General features: G+C 35.5%; 2 protein-coding genes across 5 annotated transcripts in view; one reads left to right on the top strand and one right to left on the bottom strand.

Annotated features, from left to right (window-relative positions):
- The first annotated feature begins 2,483 nt into the window (after positions 1 to 2,483).
- LOC135125731 (transmembrane protein 237) lies at positions 2,484 to 4,463 on the top strand. Its single transcript, XM_064051392.1, has 4 exons — positions 2,484 to 3,663; positions 3,708 to 3,944; positions 3,995 to 4,163; positions 4,214 to 4,463. Exons 1-4 carry the CDS (start codon positions 2,810 to 2,812, stop codon positions 4,364 to 4,366), a joined length of 1,413 nt encoding a protein of 470 aa, XP_063907462.1. The 5' UTR covers positions 2,484 to 2,809; the 3' UTR covers positions 4,367 to 4,463.
- LOC135125741 (CD151 antigen-like) overlaps positions 4,415 to 15,584 on the bottom strand; it is a 30,803-nt gene continuing 19,633 nt past the window's right edge. For 2 of the 4 annotated variants that reach the window (XM_064051403.1, XM_064051410.1), the window contains exons 2-6: positions 15,384 to 15,504; positions 6,318 to 6,509; positions 6,093 to 6,266; positions 5,887 to 6,039; positions 4,415 to 5,834 (exon numbers count right to left, since the gene is read on the bottom strand). In XM_064051403.1, the coding sequence (XP_063907473.1) occupies positions 5,655 to 5,834; positions 5,887 to 6,039; positions 6,093 to 6,266; positions 6,318 to 6,509; positions 15,384 to 15,455 (771 nt within the window). In that variant the 5' untranslated portion in view covers positions 15,456 to 15,504 and the 3' untranslated portion in view covers positions 4,415 to 5,654. Of the gene's footprint in view, positions 5,835 to 5,886; positions 6,040 to 6,092; positions 6,267 to 6,317; positions 6,510 to 6,567; positions 7,276 to 15,383; positions 15,505 to 15,584 lie in introns of those variants that run through there. The other 2 variants (XM_064051427.1, XM_064051417.1) reach the window with 2 other exon arrangements.

The raw sequence follows: 15,584 nt of genomic DNA, 5'->3' as shown, positions 1-15,584 counted from the left end.
ATTTTATAAAACAAGATACTCATTTACATCTGTATTCAGTTTTTAGCCTAGACATCCAGATTTTTTGAAAAAAAATTAAAATTTTGTATTAACATTTGGTAATTTAATTTTGAAGTTTCAAAACCGAATGCTCTAAAATCTTGCAAACGTTTTAAGGTTATTGTAAGCATGGTAAATCGTTTATTCCCTCTCAAAAAAGTGATGATTTGTTTTTACAGTTTTGTCGAATAAGTCTCCTTTAAATTATTTAGAATTATATATTCCTGCATAGTTTCTACACTATACACCCAAATTCTTGGAAAAAAAAATCAAAATTGTTTAGCAACTTTTTAGAAATTAACTTTGAAAATGCAAAACCGAAAGTTAAAATTAAAGAATCCGTGTTGAATTTTTAACCTTGCCGTCCAGATTTCTGGGAAAAAAATTAATATAACAAAATTTTAAGGTTATGGAAGCAATCGTTAATTAAAATTTGCCCATCATCTTACAATTTTGCCGAATTGCTGATTGTTGTAGTGCAGACAGACAGACAGACAGACGGAAACGGGACTCGATTACAATACTTACGCTCAGGAAATAAAAAACCTAGTAAATACACACACAAGAAATGTTTTTATGGCGAACTTGTATAAACTAGAGCAATGAACCGTCAAATTATCATAAATTCTAGATCACCGAATTCAAAGAAATTCTAGAACATTTGAAAACCGAAAGTGATATAAAAGAAAGTTCAACCAGGGTAACGTAGAACCGCAATAAGTAAGATAAAAAACCATATATATGAAGCGAAAAATTAGAAAAGAAAATATTCATATGCAATAGATGATTGATAATTTTTGTCCTTTCTTACACTTTATCATGTTTCGAAAATTCTTTATCATAGATTGTGTAAATTCATCTTACCACGCGACTAACGAATGTTGCGTTATTTATTATTTTTTTTTAGGAATAATTATCTTCAACAATTAATCACTTGTCTTACAATTAGTCATAATAACATGATTACAAATACTACGAATTTTGTCGAAATTGATATTCAAATGTTTCATAAGGCGTACGATAAAAATGAGACTTTGTCCTTTTTCGGAGACCCGGGATTCCATAAAAAGATCTTACAATCTACATTATCGCAATCTTTAGACTCTCCAGTCTAGAAAAGAAAAAAACAGCAACATAATCCTGTTCGTATTGAGATATTGCATGAGAGTAAACAAAACAGTAATCATGTTTGCTTGATAAAAATTAAAATTCGTCGAACTTATTTATCCTGTGGCTATAAACAAACAAACAACTTCGTACACACCAAGGTAACTTAAAACCGATTTTCGGAAAGCCAAATTTACGTGGACCCTTCCACGATTGGTCACTATAAGCCACGCCCAACCCTCAGACGTCATTCCCGTCTTGCTCACCGCCGCTGTACCTCTATTTACTCATTATTCTCATTTTCACACACACAAAAACCTATCTTCGTCATCCTTATTTTTATAAACCCACAATTACGTTTTTACAAGCGAAGCATTACTTTAAATTTCAAGAAAATTACACAGGAGAAAAAACGTAATGAGAACTCTAAAGATCATAACAACTCACTCCCCTCGGTTACAGGAAGGCACGGGTTGTGCCCACGTTGCGTACATTGGGATCTAAATTTAGAATTCTCAATAATTACTATTACGAATTGTGGTTTTGATCTCAATTGATTACGTTTTGTTACAGACACTTTCAAGGTTGTTTCATGTAAAAAATACCGGAAAATAAAATGAAGCGAGAATGGATATATGAAAGCAGATCAACATTTTGTTATATGGTGCGGTCGTGCGGTAAGCGAACCGGTTCGACAAGGACGTCCAGATTCTCGTAAAATGGTAGAATAAATAATTGGTTTATGTAAATGGAATAAGACGAAAAGGAGCAAAAGTAGGCCACCAGCAATAGTGATAGTTGGGCAAACTGAAAGCATGCAACCCAAAATACACAGATGCTTCCGGGAAATAAATTAAACTTGATCTAAACTTGGGTTGAGTGTTCGTAAATAGATAAACTGATGAATGAAATGGATTGACAACCGAATGTGGAGGTTGTGTGCTGATTTTTGCTTTCCGTATAATACAATTTTAACCTCTATGTTTCCTGTGATAAGGGTCATGGATTAAAATTCGTGACAATAAACTGGATGTCTGATAGCTATTTTTGTGACCAAAACGTAGATCATTAAATTCAACATTTAACAAAGAGTTGATTTTTTGCTAATCTGATAAACATCCTGCATAGTGAAACGTAATGAGTCAATGGTTCTCCGTCTTGTCGTAGAGAAGTCATAGGAAAAACCACGCCAACAATAAAAGAGTGACATAATTTATAAAATTTGCTGGCTGGCTTCTGAAATTTAATTACGTTAGCATGTTTACACAAATATTCAAAAAAGTATCGTTCAAAGAAAAACCTAAAAATACCCCTCACAAACAAACAATCAAAAATCACGAATGCATAATTAAATCTTCATGTGTTGGCGTATTTATCAAGCTAAAGTTCAACAGGTCACAACCCCTCCAATAACGCAAACTCTGAAAAAGTGTTTCAGTCTTGCGCGTCTTCGCCACCCTGCAAGTCGCCCTCAAACCTCCACCATCCTGAAACTCGTCTGAACGTATCCACCACTCTCAAAACACCAAAAACTCCCCCAAAGTGTTAATTTCGCCCAAAATGAGTGATTTTTCTCAAATTTCGTGATTATGTGCTACGATACAAACACACGAACTTCAACCGCGCTGGCGCCACAAAATCGATCACCCCCATCACGTTCAAAATGAGCACGAAAATGTCATCACGTCCTCGTAAACACAAGCACAAAGACGACATGAAACAAGAAACGGTAGCTCAAGTCCACAAAACCGTCAAATCCGACACGAGTTCGGACGAAAAAAACAAAAAAAACGAGGACAAGAATGACAATTATAGCACGAATACACCAAGTCGGGACGTCTCCGTGGACGAAGAGTCCCAAATCAACTCGAAGATCCTGTCGCTGATTGAAAGCGAAATGAAACGAGATGCCAACAAACACTCGCATTTTACGGACTCGAGGCCGCAGAGCTTGAGCTTCTACGAAGACGAGAAAATCCCGGAGGAGCTTTCAGGTAACTTGGAGCTGCTGAGTCCCGAGGAACGGAAGCACTACAAGAGGCGCCGGGAGCTGGACACCGACGAGATGAACGCCTACAACGTCATCCAGGATTTGTACGGGAGCAGAGACGGGGACGAAATCATATCGTCCACGAAAAAGTCAAAATCGAGGAAAAAACGACACGGAGATACGGAAATCGGGATTGGTGACAGCAGGGAAATGATGATACCGAAGGAGAAGAAGAAGAGCAAAAAGAAGAAGAGGGAGTCGTCGCCGGGGACGGGCAAACGCAAGCACAAGAAGAGGGACGAGGAGTTCGAGCCGAGGAATGACATTACGGTTGCACTGGAAGAATTGCAAGACGACGTGTTCGAAAATAACGAGGAGTTCAATAAGGTTGAAAAGGTGAAGAAGAGTCCGAAGAAGTCGGAGAAGGTCTATGTACAAAAGAAGAACAAATTTGAAGCTGTGAGTCGACCGAATAATTTAAATAGACAGAGTGCGTACGACTTTGAGGAGGATCTTCCAGGGAAAAAGTAAGATTTGGGGTTGGAAGTGGTGTGCACTTGTTTTTTGGTAGTTTTCAGACATATCACCCTTTGGAGCTTGCAGTGTCGTTCCAGAAGTACTGGATGCGGCTGACGACGCTCTGTCATGGTTTGCTGGGTGGTTTGGCCTTTGGACACTGGTTGTACATCATCAGCAATATCTACGTTCAGGATGGCGAATTTATATCACACTATTCTCATTTTAGTGACACTTACGTGTCCTTTTTTTACTTCCTGTGCGTCATTTGTCTCATATCCGTGTTTGAAAAGTACGGTGACCACTTTCAGCTACCAATCGATTCAAACGTGTTATTTTTAGGATTGATATTGCTCATTTTGAGAGATCTCAATTTAGGAGTTTATTCCATTTTAGGAAAAGTTCTATAGTGATAGTAGTGTACTTCACCTGTCTGGTTGTGCATTTATCAGCTGCCCGAATTGACTATAAGTTAGGATTAGTATCGTACAACAACGAGACCATATCAAATGTTCGTATTTTTACAGATGTTTAAACAAACGTTATTTTATTGGTTTTTAGATAACGAGAAGTGAGCTTACACAGTGGAACCATTTATCTTTGTGGCGGTCGGTGTTGGCTTTTTTAGCTTGGATTATTGTCGGGTTGTCGCCTCAAGACAACATGTTCTATGATAACTTGAGGAGTATGGAGAACTATCTTCCGCATAAATGATATTTAAATGTTTTTTTCTCTTCAGTCTATGATGTGATAACAAATAAATAAAGAAGACTGTAATATTTATTGACTAGTTAATAAAGAGGAATAACAATTTGTGTTAATAATTTATGGATTAATAACTACGACGACACTGACAACGATATTATACACAAAATACATAAATATTTTAAAGCGTTACAAAAGTTCCAAGGCCTCTTTGAGGAGGATAATTTTCATACATACACGTCTATCTGTAAAAGATTCAAGTAGTTAAGCGAAAAGGTCAACTTTGTACGTGGGAGCTTTTCATCAAATTTTATTTGATGCCACATTATGTCAGTGACAATATCAAAATTATATGGTTCTATACGCAATTATTATTTTTAGCACCACTTTCATGAATTTTTATTACGATATAAAACTACAACAACAAAATATATAGGTTGTAAATAATTCCCAACGGAAGTCCATTAAAATACATATACCCAAGTTAATTGGCTTTCAAATGTACAAACATAGCGCGCCTTGGAAAGACAAGCTGTCGCTACACCATATGGAAAAACATAATTTACAATAAAGCAATATTTCTTGCACAAACATTAATAAATTATTAATATGTAGGTAACTGTTCCTTCTAATTAAGCTGACAACTAACAAGGTATCTAAAAAAGAGAATGAAATCACGTAAGTAGTTAAACTTGACAAGATGTGTCGAAATTCCATTTCTGTAGAGAAAAATCGATTGCAATAAGTGCAAAAAGTGTGTGTTTATTACACGTCAGATTTTTTTATTGAATACTTAACCTGAAAATAGCCACCTGCCACTGTTGAAACGCATTGTTGATCTGTCACGTCACGATTTCAACAGGTAGGAAAGAGTTTATTTTTCTCACGTCAAACTAGTGCGAAAAATTGTTGCTTATACAAAAAGTGACTTCTACCAAATCTTGAGTGGAATTTGACGAATATTTAAACTTACCTAAATCGCTCAGTGTCCATCTGTTACAATATTTTTTAATTCTTATGCTTAAATTACTCAGTGGTGTGTTAATAATACTGTAGATGAAACAAAACCCGATCAGACTATTACCGAGATTATACTGTAAGTGCCTGGAATATGAAAATTTAACACTAAACAGCGTGTCCACAAAATACGGAATATTTATCGGAACTAACTTTGACATCTCAATGGAATTAGTTCCATATTTAGCCGACACCTGTATGCGGCATCACACATTTAAATAAGTAATTATCGGTATTATCACAGAACATTGGAAACACATAACACAAATCTAAATAAGCTTCACAGAAACGCTGCCCTGTCAAGATGATTATCTTCAACAAGGTCCAAATTTTTCAACTTGAAGTATAGCTTACAAGCTAGAATAATCCCAATTATCTGTAAAACACAAATCCCTAAACCCACCGCACTTAGAATAAATAAATGGTCTTCCATGTGTATGGCCATGCGGTGGAGGCACCCCTTAAAAATAATTGCTTTAATTTTTAACTAAATTAGTTAAATTAAACCTTACTCCGTAATTAATATTGGAGGGATGGTCGCTGGTGCCGCACCTATCTGACACTGTTTTACAGCAGGAATCAGGTACTTTATTGTCGGTGACTTCGTCCTGGAGCCACTGGCTGTACTTCCAGTCTGTGAAACTGACAGCGCCGCAACAATGAAACTACAACACATATTAACAATCAAAATAAAATTTTAAAAAACACAAATGTGTACGTTTTCTTGTAAAAAATCCACCGCAGCGGTTTTGTCGTCGTCGACTTTGTAGTAGGTCAGAAAAGTGTGATTTAGGTTCATTTCCAGTTCGGTCTGGACGTTTTCCTCGTAAATGTACGCCAGAATTCCAACCATGGCTTCAATTAGGAAAATGAGGACGAGTAGAAAGATATACTGCAAAAAATGAATAAGTATGGCACGCGATGTCAAGGTCGGTTGGCGTACGAATACTAATAAGATTCGGTTTTCTTTAAGGACTGCGTAGCAGCCCATGAACGCTACCAGGATGACTAGGCCTCCTGCGGATAGCAGGAAATACACGATGATGGGGTACGTTAGCGACGCCAGGAGCGTCACGTACTGGTATCGGTCTATCATCGTCCATATTGCGACACCAAGGACGCCTAATCCTGCCAACTGAAACAGAATTTATTAGGACTACTGTTACATTCGAAGGGGAAAGGTTGAAGCTAACCTAATGAGAACGAGTGGGGGTGGGATTTATTGATATGAAATGGTGGAAGCGTGATTTTAAACTGGGTAAACAGTGAAGTTGACTAGTTCAGTCGGAAATTCCGTGGACGTGGGCCATGATCCGCTTTATAAGTTTTTCAAGGCCTGTGCAGATTGACTCATTTTTAACCAGTTGTTATACATCTGGTGAATTCATGTTAACAGAACGGAAAAAATTAAGTACGATTTATTTTAATTAATGTCACTGGTTACAAGTAAAGCATAATCAAAGAGGTTTGCTTTCTTATCGTTATCTCATTAATAAACGTGTCAGTTGATTGTTATATGATGTGCCATAAATATGTAATTAATGCCCCCAAAAAATTAAAAATGAGCGTAATACAGAAATGAAAGTAATTGTGTATATCTTATCTACAGTAACAGCTTTAAATTTAGTACACTTTGGATATTAGTGTGGCTATCGCGGCTCACCAAAGTTTATATATTTTTTGCTAATAACGCCACATGCTGATGTTTTTATTACTTCTGCTGAAGTGATTCATTTTTGGTTACTCAAAACATAAGAATGCTTTCAGTTTCAACGGTTTAAATGGGTTTTTACCATCCTACAGCGTGAATCAATATGGTAATGTTCCGTTACACTAATGTCTGGTGTCGTTATACCATTTTGTTCTACTTTTATAAAACGTTGAAATTTTGACACACTATCTTTCCAAAAAAAAACAATTAATTGTTTTTGTTGATTTACTATCTAAATTTTGAACTTTTTGGTACAATTTTTGACCGGTTTCAGCACTGTCAAGTCGGTAATGTTTGAAATGCTTAACTAGAGTTGTAAATTTATAAAGCAAACAGAAAACACCTCAACCCAAATTGAGAAATTTCTAAGTATTACAGGTACGTGCAGTTTTGTTCAATATTTGCGTTAGAACCTTGTGGTTATCGCTTTTCATTTTATTTTAATACAAAAAATTTTTACATATTCTAAATTTAAGTTTATTTTGAAATAAATTCTGCAGATCTGTGGTATGTTCCTTTATTTTCTAGTAGAAATAAACACATTAATCTTAAATTTAAACGTTTGCCAATAACCTAATCACATGACGTGCCGAACATTTTGGCTAACTGAAATGTTTACACAGTACTGAGTGGACTTCTCTGAAGTGTGTTGTAGAAAAGAGGAAGAATTTTGTATCTACCTTAAAAACTTCTAATTTTATTTATTTTTGTCAAGTTGGCCAACACAAAAATTTGTTTCAATCATTAAGAGTCACCCGGTATTTTTTTAGAGCGAAAACTAATGAAATGATTGATCTTTAAAATAGAACGTGCTGGTAATTCAGTTTGCTCTGATCTTTATATTCCCCTACTCCTGTTTCTGTTCGCTCCTTGGCCAATCGATATGCGCCTCATTATTGGTAGGAATTCCGTAACATTCCTTCAGGTTTTGTTTTCCATCAAAACACTGCGTTATAAAAATCATTATCTTTAATATTACAGCAAGTGAGGTCGAAAAAAGCTAAAACCGTCTATTTTCCTATTTTTTTAATATCTACTGGGATGTACTAAATTATGAAATTTAAATTTCCCGCCGAAGAAAAATTTTTCAATAACGTAGGCAGCCATGTGTAGGGATAAACAATTTTGGAAGAGTGAGCAGGTAGTTTTTGAAAAGGGTTCTTACAATTCTTGTGTAGTGCTACTTGAAACAGGTGCTATTTTATTTATGAATTTACCTAAGGGCAATTGTTTAAACGAAATGAATCGCATTCGAGGCAACAGTCCTCCTTCAACGAGTGTAACTAGTGTAATATCCATTCATTAATTATCCGCTAGTAATGTGTTATTTTCTTACATCCGAGTTATTTTCATACATCTTGAATTTGAACATTTATTCTTGAAGTAATCCTTTAATTTTGACAATATTTAATAAATATGTGCCTTTTTCTGTATATTTCACATGTGATTCGGGATTTGTTGAGTCCATGAGTTTGTCTTTTTTAAGTGCAAACTTCATGGGGAGACTCACGTCCGCGTGAAACGTACAGTTTGGTTAAATAACTAGCTGCTTTGGGAAGACGGGGTAGAGAGTATAATACGCGGCAGGTTTTTTGGGTATAGAGATGTGGTGTCGTGTTACAGCTGTCAATCGAGTAAAATCATCCAAGAAAGGTGACAGACTAGGACCAGGGAGTTGAATTTTTCGCGGATTTTAAAATTTTGATCTCAGGTTTCAATTTTACCACACTACTCTTTAAAATATCCTTGTTTATCGTTTACTGACCACCAAGTCCATTGAGAGTCCATAACTTATGATCTTGCGGATTAGGGGCTTGGGTTATTCAACTTTGCGTTGTAAAATTTTATCACTATGCAGAAATAGTGTGCTTGTTTACTTAATATTTGTTGCCCTCGTGTGATACCTGTGTGGTAGTGGCCCCTAATGTAAACAAGTATATATGGTATATGTATAAACAAGTTTATGATAAAATATTTAAATCATCAAAAAATATCACCTGATAAGTCTCTATACATGGAGTGTTTCATTTCTTAGCCCCCCTATAAGTTCTTTCTTCTTTCAAATTTTGATTAAAAAGGCTAAGAGGCTTGATTTAAGTAGGATTTATAAATTTGCTGCCGACGTTGAAGTTCCCGTTGCAGTTGCTGTTCCCGCTGAGCTTGCTTTTCAACTTTTGCCGTATTTAAAGGGGCGAAATAAGTCTACACATATTAGGAAAAAAAGGCAAAATGTAGCCCCGCCCACCCGCCCTTTCTCAATTGTGATGATTTTTTTTATTCGTCGTGAGTCAACAAGGCGGAGCTTAACTGCAAAATCCTTATTTCTATCCATTTTAAACATGTTTTAAGTTTCATGTTGTGAAAAGAAGTCTACACATATAAAAACAAAAAGGCAAAATGTCAGCACGCCCACCCGCCCTATCTCAATTGTGATGATTTTTTTATTCGCCGTTAACCAATGGGGTGGAGCTTAACTGGAAAATCCATATTTCTTAACAAAAATTTACCACTTTCAACGTGTTTCAAGTTTCTAAGAAAAAAAAAATCACAATTGAGATGCGGTGAGTGGGCGGGTTGGCATTTTGCCTTTTTGTTTTAATGCGTGTAGACTTCTTTTCGAAACATGAAACTTTAAACATGTTTAAAATGGAAAATTTGTATAATCTATATAATCTATATTTCCTTGCAAAAATGTACCAATTTAACCATGTTCTAAGGCTCTTGTTGTGAAAAATTGGCTATATATATTAAGAAAAAAAAAGGCAAAATATAAGCCCCACCCACCCGCCCTATCTCAATTGTGATGATTTTTTTTAATTCTCGAGAGCCAAAGGAGCGGAATTTAATTGCAAAATCCTTATCATTTCTGTACAAGAAATTACCATGTGAGACATCTTTTTGAGTATAGTGTTATTCACAGAATACTATGTATATTAAGAAAAAATTAACGCCAAGAATTAAGCTCCACCCATATCTGGCCTGGCCTAAATAGTAATGAAGCTTTCATTCGTTGGCACACTTAGAGGCGGAGACTAATTGCCAAACCCATATTTCCTTACAAAAATTTACCATTTTAAACGTGTTTTAAGTTTATAATAATTAAAAAAATCATCACAATTGAGATGGGGTGGGTGGGCGGGGTTTTATATTTTGCCTTTTGTCTTAATATATATAATATTCTTTGAACAACACGATACTCAAAACATGTTTTTAGTTTATTGTAACGAAATAAGTATTTTGCAGTTAAGCTCCGCCCCTTTGGTTCACGCTGAATAAAAAAAATCATCACAATTGAGATAGGGCGGGTGGGCGGGCTGACATTTTGCCTTTTTGTTTTAATATATGTAGACTTCTTTTCGCAACATGAAACTTTAAACATGTTTAAAATGGAAAATTTGTATAATCTATATAATCTATATTTCCTTGCAAAAATGTACCAATTTAACCATATTCTAAGGCACTTGTTGTGAAAAAATGGCTATGTATATTAAGAAACAAAAAGACAAAATATAAGCCCCGCCCACCCACCCTATCTCAATTGTGATGATTTTTTTAATCGTCGAGAGTCAAAAGAGCGGAATTTAATTGCAAAATCTTTATCATTTCTGTACAAGAAATTACCATGTGAGACATCTTTTTGAGTATAGTGTTATTCACAGAATACTATGTATATTAAGAAAAAATTAACGCCAAGAATTAAGCTCCACCCATACCTGGCCTGGCCTAAATAGTAATGAAGCTTTCATTCGTTGGCACACTTAGAGGCGGAGACTAATTGCCAAACCCATATTTCCTTACAAAAATTTACCATTTTAAACGTGTTTTACGTTTCTAAGAATTAAAAAAACCATCACAATTGAGATGGGGTGGGTGGGCGGGGTTTTATATTTTGTCTTTTGTCTTAATACATATAATACTGTTTGAACAACACGATACTCAAAACATGTTTTTAGTTTATTGTAACGAAATAAGTATTTTGCAGTTAAGCTCCGCTCCTTTGGTTCACGCTGAATAAAAAAAAATCATCACAATTGAGATAGGGGGGGTGGGCGGGCTGGCATTTTGCCTTTTTGTTTTAATACGTATAGACGTCTTTTCACAACATGAAAGTTAAAACATGTTTAAAATGGAAAATTTGTATAAGGTAATATCGATTTTGCAATTAGGCTCCGCTCCATAATTGCAAAATCCGTTTTTCCTTGCAAAAATGTACCATTTTAACCATGTTTTAAGTTTCTTGTTATGAAAAGGTGGCTGTGTATATTAACGAAAACAGGAAAAATGTAAGCCCCGCCCACCCGCCCTATCTCAATCGTGATGAATTTTTCATTCCCTATACAAATTTACCATTTTAAACATATTTTAAGTTTCTTGTTGTGAAAAGATGGCTACACATATTAAGAAAAAAGACAAAATGTAGCCCCGCCCGCCCGCCCTTTCTAAATTGTGATGATTTTTTTTATTCGTCGGGAGTCAACAAGGCGGAGTTTAACTGCAAAATCCTTATTTCTCTCGTAAAAACATGTTTACTTCCTCATACAAATTTTCCATTTTAAACATGTTTTAAGTTTCATGTTGTGAAAAGAAGTCTACACATATAAAAACAAAAAAGCTAAATGTCAGCCCGCCCACCCGCCCTATCTCAATTGTGATGATTTTTTTATTCGCCGTTAACCAAGGGGGTGGAGTCTAACTGGAAAATCCATATTTCTTAACAAAAATTTACCACTTTCAACGTGTTTCAAGTTTCTAAGAATAAAAAAATAATCACAATTGAGATGGGTGGGTGGGCGGGCTTTATATTTTGTTTTTTTTTAATATACATAGCATTCTTTGAACGACACGATACTCAAAAATATGTTTTTAATTTCTTGTAAAGAAATAAGTATTTGGTAGTTAAGCTCCGCCCCTTGGGTTCACGGCGAATAAAAAAAATCCTACCAAATGATATAGGGCGGGTGGGCGGGCTGGCATTTTGCCTTTTTGTTTTAATATAGGTAGACTTCTTTTCGCAACATGAAACTTTAAACATGTTTTAAATGGAAAATTTGTATAAGGAAATATCGATTTTGTAATCAGGCTCCGCCCCATAATTGCAAAATCTATATTTCCTTGCAAAAATGTACCAATTTAACCATGTTCTAAGGTTCTTGTTGTGAAAAAAAAGCCCCGCCCACCCGCCCTCTCTCAATTGTGATGATTTTTTTTAATCGTCGAGAGCCAAAGGAGCGGAATTTAATTGCAAAATCCTTATTATTTCTGTACAAGAAATTACCATGTGAGACATCCTTATGAGTATAGTGTTATTCAAAGAATACTATGTATATTAAGAAAATATTAAAGCCAAGAATTAAGCTCCACCCATACCTGGCCTGGCCTAAATAGTAATGAAGCTTTTATTCGTTGGCACACTTAGAGGCGGAGACTAATTGCCAAACCTATATTTCCTTACAAAAATTTACCATTTTAAACGTGTTTTAAGCTTCTAAGAATGAAAAAAAATCATCGCAGTTGAGATGGGGTGGGTGGGCGGGGTTTATATTTTGCCTTTTTTCTTAATATACATAATATTCTTTCAACAATATGTTTTTAATTTCTTGTAAACAAATAAGTAGGTATTTTGTAGTTAAGTTCCGCCCCCTTAGTTCACGGCGAATAAAAAAAATCATACCAATTGAGATCGGGTGGGCGGGTGGGGCATGGGGCTTATACTTTGCCTTTTTTTCTTAATATATGTAGTCTTCTTTTCACAACAAAAAACTTAAAACGTATTTAAAACAAGAAATAATGTGGTTTTTGCAGTTACGCTCCGCCCCTCGGTTTGACAACGAGTGAGAAATTGGTCACGATTAAGATCCAGACGGATAGGCGGGGCTTATCTTTTAGCTTTTTTGCTTAATACATATAGTTTTCTTGGAGCAATACGATCACATGGTAATAAGGAAAAAAAGGCAAAATATAAACTCCGCCCACCCGCCATATCTCAATTGTGATGTTTTTTTTTAATCGTCGAGAGCCAACGAAAAGAAATTTAATTGCAAAATCCTGACTATTTCTCGACAAGAAATTACCATGCAAGACATGTTTTTGAGTATAGTGTTATTCAAAGAATGCTATGTATATTAAGAAAAAATTAAAGCCAAATATTAAGCTCCACCCATACCTACCCTGATCTAAACAGTAATGAAGTTTTCATTCGTTGGCAGACCTGAGGGCGGAGCCTTATTGCAAAATCCATATTTCTTAACAAAAATTTACCGTTTTCAACGTGTTTCAAGTTTCTAAGAATAAAAAAACAATCACAATTGAGATGGGGTGGTTGGGCGGGGTTTTATATTTTGTCTTTTTTTTTTAATATGTGTAGATTTCTTTTCGCAACATTAAACTTAAAACATGTTTAAAATGGACATTTTGTATAAGGAAATATCGATTTTGTAATCAGGCTCCGCACCATAATTGCAAAATCTATATTTCCTTGCAAAAAAGTACCAATTTAACCATTTTCTAAGTTTCTTCTTGTAAAAAATGGCTATGTATATTAAGAAAAAAATTGGCAAAATATAATTAATCCTTATTATTTCTCTACACGAAATTACCATGTAAGACATGTTGTTGAGTACAGTATTATTCAAAGAATACTATGTATATTAAGAAAAAATTGAAGCCAAATATTAAGCTCCACCCATTCCTCCCCTGACCTAAATAGCAATGAAGCTTTCATTCGTTGGCACACCTAGAGGCGGAGACTAATTGCCAAACCCATATTTCCTTACAAAAATTTACCATTTTAAACGTGTTTTAAGCTTCTAAGAATGAAATAATCATCGCAGTTGAGATGGGGTGGGTGGGCGGGGTTTATATTTTGCGTTTTTTCTTAATATACATAATATTCTTTCAACAATATGTTTTTAATTTCTTGTAAACAAATAAGTATTTTGCAGTTAAGCCACGCCCTCTTGGTTCACGGCGAATAAAAAAATCATCACAATTGGGATTGGGCGGGTGGGCGGGCTGACATTTTGCTTTTTTGTTTTAATATGTGTAGGCCTCTTTTCACAACATGAAACTTAAAACATGTTTAAAATGGAAAATTTGTATAAGGTAATATCAATTTTGTAATTAGGCTCCGCCCCATAATTCCAAAATCCAGTTTCCCTTGCAAACATGTGTCATTTTAATCATGTTTTAAGTTGTTGTGAAAAGGTGGCTGTGTATATTAACAAAAAGAGGCAAAATATAAGCCTCGCCCACCAGCCCTATCTCAATTGTAAAGGGAAGCTCCACCCATCCGTGTCGATCTCAATCGTGATGAATTTTTCATTCCCTATGCAAATTTACCATTTAAAACATATTTTAAGTTTCTTGTTATGAAAAGATGACTACACATATTAAGAAAAAAAATACAAAATGGAGCCCCGCCTACCTACCCTATCTCATTGGTGATGATTTTGTTAATTCATGGTGAGCCAAAGGGGCGGAGCTTAATTGCAAAATCCTTATTTCTTTACAGGAAATAAAAACATGTTTTTGAGTATCGTGTTGCCTAAAGAATACAATGTATATTAAGCAAAAAACAAGCCAAAAATTAAGCCCCACCCATATCCATCCTAACTTCAATTGTGATGAATTTTTCATTCGTTGTGAGACCGAGGGGCGGCGCCTAATTCCAAAATCGATATTTCCTTATACAAATTTCCCATTCTAAAACATGTTTTACGTCAATGTCAACGGTAAACAGCAACGTCGGCGACAAGTTTATAAATCGAATTTAAAATTTTTGCCGTTGCTTTACAAAACCTTACTTTTCTTGTTGCTTTAACATATAGTTGTAAAAATTTGTTAAACAAAAACTGAAACTGTGTTTTTCCGGATTCTGTGTTGCGTATTGACATTTGGCGTCCCGACATCAGTAAATACCTTCCGATAATAGAACCCAAGTACAATAAAAGTAACCATACAACAAAGATAACGTTCCCCGACAATGTAATACCCACGGCGGCTTGTAAAGGTATAATTTGGTGGTATTTGCGTGCCGTCTGTGGGTGGACTCATTATATCATAACAACGACATCAATGGACTCTCATAACTCAAGACGAAACCCCGACAAAGCGGCTGTTCTTCTTGACCACGACCCGTGGGACCCTCGCCACATTGCGCATTATTATATAACTCATTCCCAAAGTCGCATCGTCATTAACATGCAGCAGCCTATTTACAAATAAGGAGTTAATGTGGGCGTGACGCAAATAAAAAAGAACGCTTTATTTAACAAGTTGAACGACCATTATCAGACTCACCAGGAAGAATATGTTGAAAACGTTGAGAATGTTTTTGATAAAGTTCACGCCGCAGCACTCTTTACTGCCCATTTTTACCGGTAGGTGATGGTCTTCATACTAGATCCCTTTCGGTCCGGGTCTGAAAAAAAGGTTTTGGCTATTTTTATACAGTTCGCCAATGGCTGAATCATAAACTTTATGGTTAATTTGTCCGCATAT

The sequence above is a fragment of the Zophobas morio genome, unplaced genomic scaffold, assembly GCF_036711695.1.
Source record: "Zophobas morio isolate AGI-343-1 ecotype UQ-CSIRO unplaced genomic scaffold, CSIRO_AGI_Zmor_V1 ptg000002l, whole genome shotgun sequence".
NCBI classification, from domain to species: Eukaryota; Metazoa; Arthropoda; class Insecta; order Coleoptera; family Tenebrionidae; genus Zophobas; species Zophobas morio.
Note: the sequence above shows the minus strand (reverse complement) of the source record. Positions and strands in the feature narration are given on the sequence as shown.